At 46.3% G+C, this 7143-nt stretch overlaps 1 protein-coding gene across 1 annotated transcript in view; it reads right to left on the minus strand.

Annotated features, from left to right (window-relative positions):
- LOC105298913 (guanylate cyclase soluble subunit beta-2-like) overlaps positions 1-1832 on the minus strand; it is an 84632-nt gene extending 82800 nt beyond the window's left edge. The window contains exon 1 of the mRNA XM_023536718.1: positions 1719-1832. Within this exon, the coding sequence (XP_023392486.1) occupies positions 1719-1832 (114 nt within the window). The remainder of the gene's footprint in view (positions 1-1718) is intronic.
- Positions 1833-7143: the final 5311 nt, after the last annotated feature.

Genomic DNA, 7143 nt, shown 5'->3' on the forward strand with positions numbered 1-7143 from the left:
CCAACAGGAAGAAGAGGGATCTTAGCTCCAGCAGCTCTTTCCTGGGAGCAGAGCGTGTGCCCCCTTCGATGTGTTTCCAGTTCCCGGTACTGGAAGTAGGTCTCCCCGCTTCTTCCATCTTTTCTTGGCTCTACCTTTCCCCATGTGTGAGCCAGTTATAAGCCCGCATCCTTGGCAGAGATGCACAGCACTCTCCAGAACTGTCTAGGACTCCCTAGAAGTGCTTAGCCTCACTGTGTCCTCACCACAGGATCGTTATGTTAAAATGTCACACACACTTTCTTTCTTTCTCTTTCTATCAACATATGTATCCAATACTTATACACACACACGCACACGCACAAACACGCACACGCACACACACATATGGGCCTGTATGTGTATATATCTACATATGTATTATTTTTACATATAAATTGTTTCCCTCTCCTTTGTTAAATTACAAGCTTCTCAGAATCAGAAAGTAAGTGTAATTCATCTATATTTCAAATTAGTGCCAGGACAGCACCTGGGACACAGCCGGCATTTAATAATACATACCGAATAAAAAAGTACTAAACTGAAGCCTCACGTCTGAATTCATGAAAATCTTTAAATATCCCCAGGCATTTAAAACCAACCCAACGTCAACATAGATATCAATTGTTTCTCCTCACTATCGTTGCAAGAGAGAACCAGGTCAGAGGAAAACACATGGCCCCTGCCTAAGCCCTGAGTGCCAGTGACATCCTCCTAACGCGTGACGAAGGAAACTGAGGCACAGAGGAATCAGCAGTCTGCTGCTGGCTACAGCTACGTGGGATAATGTTTCTCAGTATGATGAATTTTGAGTCAGAGAGACATGCGACAATACTTGGTCTTTGGTGTTTGGCAGTTCGTGAAGCCAGTGGCACAGCGAATCATTCAAGAACCCTGAGCATATTGGTCAGAGGGCAGCCCCCTCACCTCTGCTGATTATAAATATGCCTTTCTCCTGGGCGCTGAAATCAGGGGACTTTCTCTGCCACTGGAGAGAGCAAAAATGAGGCAACTGACTGGCTGGTCCACGTAATTTGTCCAGTTTATGCCACAGGCCTTTTGTATCTGCTTCTCACACAACAGGTCGCAGGGGTTCTGGGGAAGACAGACTTATCGCATTTGAGGGCCTAGTTGGAGTGGACAAGGATGACAAACAGTTCCCAAGCTCTACAACACTCAGGAACTAGCACTGTTAAACTAGTCAGACCATCAGGAGGGTAGGGACTCACACTGGCTGGTGGCACCCAAATCTTAGGGGAGCTGTGACATCCCTGGAAAAAACTCAGTGTTCAAAGAAGCGATTTTTTTTTAAAGTCCCAAAATGTTAAAGTTTACCTAAATCTTTCTCTTACAAAGACGACTCTGCACATTCTATACTCAATCCTACTGAACTGTGCCTGCCACCCATTGGCTGGGGATGTAATACAGCTGCAGTGAGTCCAGAGCAGGGTGTGACTTAGAGGAAATATCTTGGGCTCTGGAGCTGGACAGGTTGCTGTCTGTGCCTTATAGCTGTGTGGCTTTGGGTAAATTACCTAACCTCTCTGAGCCAAGTCTGCTCATGAGCTAACCTGGAAATAATAGCGCTTATTCTTTTTGAGGACTCTTGTTGGGGTTATAGAACAATGGTGCTGGAGTCAGATCATGCAGGTCGATTGCTGATCTCACATCTCTCCATCTGTTTGACCCTGGCCCTTCACCAAATCTCCTTCGTCTTCAGTTGTTTCATCTGGAAATTGAGAATGAGAGGTCACTTCCTCACAGGATTGTAGTAAAGATTCAATGAGATCATAGGTATGAGGCACTTGGCACATTACAAGTGCTCAGGAAATGACTGCCATTCTTAGATCATATGCATTTTGATATTAATAGGACCACAACAGATGGAAGCTGAGGGAAAGTCAGGACAGAGGATGCTGGGAGCTGCTTACCATGTTGCCGCAGCAGCTGCCTTCAGGCCCAAGCAATCCTGGAGGAGCCCTGCACTACCGATGGTCGTGTTAGCCCCGAGCTGTACAGAAGAATCTCCAGCAAATCTCGAAGCCTGTCTTATAGAGGTTCAGGCGGTCCACAGAGAAATCAGGAGCTCATCGCTGGCCTCCAGGCAAGAAGCTAACTGCTGGCCTTTCACCGCCAAGGGAGTAAGAAGTAAGGCTGCTCACTGGTGAGCACGCGGGACCTGCCAGGCTCCCCAGGGTGCACAAACATCGCTAATGCTAAACCCTGGGCAGGGGAAGGGGACCCAGCCAGAAACCCGAACTTCTCCCTAAGGTGCCAACAGAACAGCAGCACCGTTCTGCCAGCACAGAGCCTCTGCGCCTGGAGTTCATTTCACAGAGACCCAGAGAGCACCGGGGGAGGCGGCCCTCTTGTTGGCCGCCCTCCCGTGGGAGAAGGCTAGGAGGACAAGCACCCACTGCTCACGAACGACCTTGGGGTTTGTGGTCACCTCCTACTTATCTTGCTACAAATTCAGAAACTCTTTGCTCCCTCTGCCTCTTAGTTCCTCTTCAGAGAGGCTGGCGTCTGACTTTCTATGAAGCATTCCTTACTGGATCGGCTTAAGTGGGAGGCCAGGATTCCTGAAACCTGGAAAGTTATTTGTCCTTTTGCAAAGTTATTTGTCCTTTCATTTAACATTTCACAGTTGGTCATCCACCTGTGCGATGGCACCATGACGAGCATGGGGAAGAGTAGAGGCCGAGGGTATTATCTGTGCTCCCAGGTGACAGCACTCCTCACGCTGAAGTTGACTTCGAGGAGTCTCCTGGGATCCTGCTGGAAGACTGCCTTATAGATGAGATTGCCTATTGAGAGGCCTAAAGTTCTTTAATTAAACCTGCTTGGATGTGGTCCAGGAACGGCCTGCCTTAACCAGACTTGACTCTGTAAAGTTATAATGTGAAATTCCCTGGTGCCTTAAAGCCACGTCTTCCTCGCCATCGCTGCCCCATTTCAGGCTCAGGGAGGCTATTTGCTAGAGGTCTAGATTCTGAGCAGTGTGATCAGAGGCGAGAAACCCAGCCACCGACCAGGCCCAGTGAATGTTGTCTACAGCAATTCCAATAAACATGACAGCTTCGGTTTAGAAACAAGAGTAAAAAGAAATAAATACAACAAAATCAAGGGGTTAGGTGAGACCTCCATGCTCAGCGCTCTGCAGAGGTATAGGACAGCCCTGTGGATGTGGCTCATGGTCAAGACAGCACCCCATGAACCCAACGATGCCAGAGATGGAGGTGGTGCCCTGAAGGAAATGCCCTCCTTATAGTCCAAAGCATCTTTATCTTTGCATCTCCAACACCCAACACATACCATAAAACTCAGGCAATCTGAATCAAAATTCCCCTTCTCCCTCCCCAACAGGCCCTCCTTGTCTACACTGTTACCTCCGCCTCCTTCTGCAGCTCCCTGAGAAAGCTCTCCTGGTCTCTCCATTCACTAAGCTCCTCTGGCTCCTTCCGTCCGTTCCTGCCTGTCATACTTGCACTACCCCTCATGGAGAGACCTAATAAAACTCAGAGACTGGTTAAGCCCCCTCTTCTTCCTTGCTGAAATGGAAGCTTTGCTTATTCTCAAAAGCTGGCCTCTCTGTGCGCTGTTCCTCTGTGGAAGGAACATGTGGTCAGGAGGAGAAAAAAAGGCTCCAGGATAGGTGATTTCCATAATTATGCCTCCCAAGCCTTCGCCGCCATTCAGCTGACAGTCTTCTTTCTCCCCTGCCAAGTGGGCCTGCTCTGGCTCTCTCTTATGAGCACCACCCCCTCCACTCAGCCCCCAGCCCTGCTTTTTCAAACACACCAGTATGCTCACATTTCACAATAAGTAAATGGTTAAAAAAAAAAAAAAAACCTCCTCCATTTTCTTTCTCATGCAGCAGATGGCAGGTCTCAGGAACTTGGTGGAAATTAGGCTTTCTGATTTTCTAATAAATTTCAGCATCTCACACAAAAAGCACCAGCTCATTTCGATTCTGATGTTAAGTACCATATGGCATATCATTCGTGGGCTGTGGCAGCTTCATCCTCAGGATAACAAGGAGGGGGATCTTTCCTAGAACAACAAGATTGGGCTGATACGGACCAGTTGGATTCCTTGGTGAATACCATTTGATAATATTGTATATGACAGTAGAGCAATTATCCCTTTTTTACGGTATGTGTTAATTTTCGCTGCCAGTTTTCCTAATTACGATTGCCACCCAAAGGACTCCTTTTTGTAAATACTCTGTAAACATTTGAAAAGACATAGGCAGTGCATGCTTGAAGAAAAACGTCCCTGGATTTTGAAGCTGGAAAATTGGCTGACGTTTTATGTTTGTCAACTGCATAGACAGCCTCGTGAGGAGCTTGCAGTGTATGGAAAGTCCCTTCTCTCTTCCATGACATAAGAGCTTTCCTGCCAAGCTGTGAGCATTGTTCTAAGGTAATTTGATCTTCGGTGCGCAGTTCCATGCACGGTGACAAATGTCGACACCTGTGTAACTCACTCTCGAATGAAGAGGTGGAACATCTCCATCGCAGAAAGTGGCCAGGGGCTCTTTCTGTCATCCCACCATCCCAACCACCGCTGTTCTCGACAGATTGGTCTTGCTTGCTCTTCAATTTCACATACATCAAATCATTCAGTATGTTCTCTTCTGCGTCCGGCTTCTTAACTTTTAACCCATGTTTGTTGCATCGAAGAGTTCAAACCTCATTCCTCATATTAGACCCATCTCTGTAAACACACGGCCTCACTCGATACACATCTTATGACACCTAATGGTCCTAAAGACACCTCTCACCTCCTGTGGTCTAGGTCTGATGTACAATAAGAAACACAAACCTTTTATTTTTCATCTGAAAAGGGGGAAAAGGGAAATACCATAGGGAGGCTACTAGAGTAAATCTCTATAGTTTGAGCAAAGAAATGAGAGGGAGAGTGTAAGGAAAGAGAATCTGGGAAGAAAATTTTCTCAAATAAAGTATAACCACCGCATAATTTTTTTTTTTTTTGCATTTATACAATTCTTGGTGGAGACACCTAGAGCCAATTTATCACTCCCAGTCTCAGGCTTCCTGGCTCCCAAGCTGCAACACCTTCCTACCAGGACCTAAAGGAGCAGGACCACACACTGGGATGTGGCCGAGCTGCTGAGCTCCCAGAGGCCCTTCTGGTCAAAAATATCCCCCACCTGGGCCTGCCAGGTATCTATTCTCATTGGTTCTACCAAAATGAAAATAGAATCTACTCCTTTGGGTAATGCGATTAGCTAGTATTCAAGAGGGACTGGAACATAGAAGAAATCAGCTTTGATGTGCATACATCAGAGAGACTGAGAAGGATAAACTTCAGTATTAGTCCAAGGCATAGAGCGCTCTCAGAGAGGCGGCCCTGGATGCTGCAGGAAGAGGGATGAAAGTAAGTTCGACTTTACTCACAGCACAGATGACACTGGTTTGGACTTGATTTTCTCCCTCGATGGGACTAATGTTTCACTGAAGGATGAGGCAGGGATGAGTTGGTAAAGCTGCGATAGAGAGCCAAATTTCTTTCAGGCATATTTTCATATTTGGAACTTTAGCACATGGAAACAAGAGTCATCTGTCCATAAGAATTGTCAAGAAAAAATTTCCCTGAAGACAATGCAATTTATTATCTAAATGTTCATAGTGAGTGCTTGCCGTAGGCTAGCTGAGGTAACAGCTCACTTCTAACCAAGCCTCACTATGTGCTGGGCACAAAGCACTGTAAAATGAACCACATAAACTTGCCGCTCATACAGGCCAAAGGCCATTGAATATCAGCAATTTCACTTAACAGTAAGTGAAACTTAACATTAATTAGCCCTTACCACAATCCTATAAAGTAGGTCCTACTATCATGAATCCCCTCTAAAGACGGCAACATCGAGGTCAGAGAAGTTAAGGAGTTTTCTTGAGGCTCCAAAATTAGTTTGTGTCTGAGCTGATATTCAAACTCGGGCCTATGTCCTATACGGCCTTCAATAAAAGAATGAAAATGGTGGGTAACGACCCCTTTTTTTCCAGGAGAAGCTGAGCCCTCTCTTGGAGTCAGGTGGTATCTTCAGGAAAATCTCTTTCCAGGAAAATCAAAGCTCTGGCTCACTTGGGCCACCTTTCTTTCATCTGCCACACAAGTAGGTGATGTTTAATTTTGCACGTGGAGTTGGTGCAATGTTCTGGGAAAGCCCTGAAAAATGGGCTCTGAATGTGAAACTCTGGGTCCTTGGATTTCCAATCAGAGCCTTCCCCTTTGGACTGATAAAACCAGCAAGACCTGAGGCTTGTCCTCAGTTATTGAAATCAGCTCGGCTTCACCATCCCTAAGAGCCCCACGCTCTGTGGCACTGGTATTGTGTCCTCCTAGGCAAGGGCATGCCTCTTTCCCTTTCCGTTTGAATTTCAAACCCTGAGTGATAAAACGAGGACCAGAGGAATTACTAGGCCTGAAGCGCCACCGTGTGGCCAAATGTCCACATACCAACAGGCGGCTGCGTAATTAATTCCTCCACCAGAACGGAGGCTCACAAATTCTGACCAGGTAGAGGAGGCTCAGACAAAGGGACTCAGGTTCGAGTCCTCGCTCTAAGATTGGTACCCGCAGTCAGGATTAATCATGAAAAAGTCATTCGTCTTCCCCGAGTGACAGTTCCCTTCAATGTAAAATGGAGCTATGACCTTTGCGGGGGGCGGGGTGAGTGTTCAGTCCAAGAACTGCAAAGTGAATATACATTTGCCTCTGCACCATTAAATAGAGCAATAAGTAGTCAGCAGTGGCTACGGCACTCCCGTTATCGCCCACTGAAGACCAAGTTCAGCAGCCTTCAAAGCTAACCCAACCTATACTTCCATTTAATTTCTGGAAAGTCTGTAAATAACTCATGTGATCTAGGGACCATATCATATGTAGAGGAGGCATGACAATAAAAGATTGCCACATTGTAATCAACAGACCATAACTTACATATTGATGTCTTTCCAGAGCCCCAAATAATATCGATTGCAACATTTACTGCATGCTTGCCGTGTGCCAGACACTGTGCTGAGTACAAATATTATTATATTAGATGCTCGTAACACCCCATGAAGTAGACACTCCTGCTGTGCCATTTTACAGTCA

This window comes from Pteropus vampyrus, unplaced genomic scaffold (assembly GCF_000151845.1).
Source record: "Pteropus vampyrus isolate Shadow unplaced genomic scaffold, Pvam_2.0 Scaffold167, whole genome shotgun sequence".
NCBI lineage: Eukaryota > Metazoa > Chordata > Mammalia > Chiroptera > Pteropodidae > Pteropus > Pteropus vampyrus.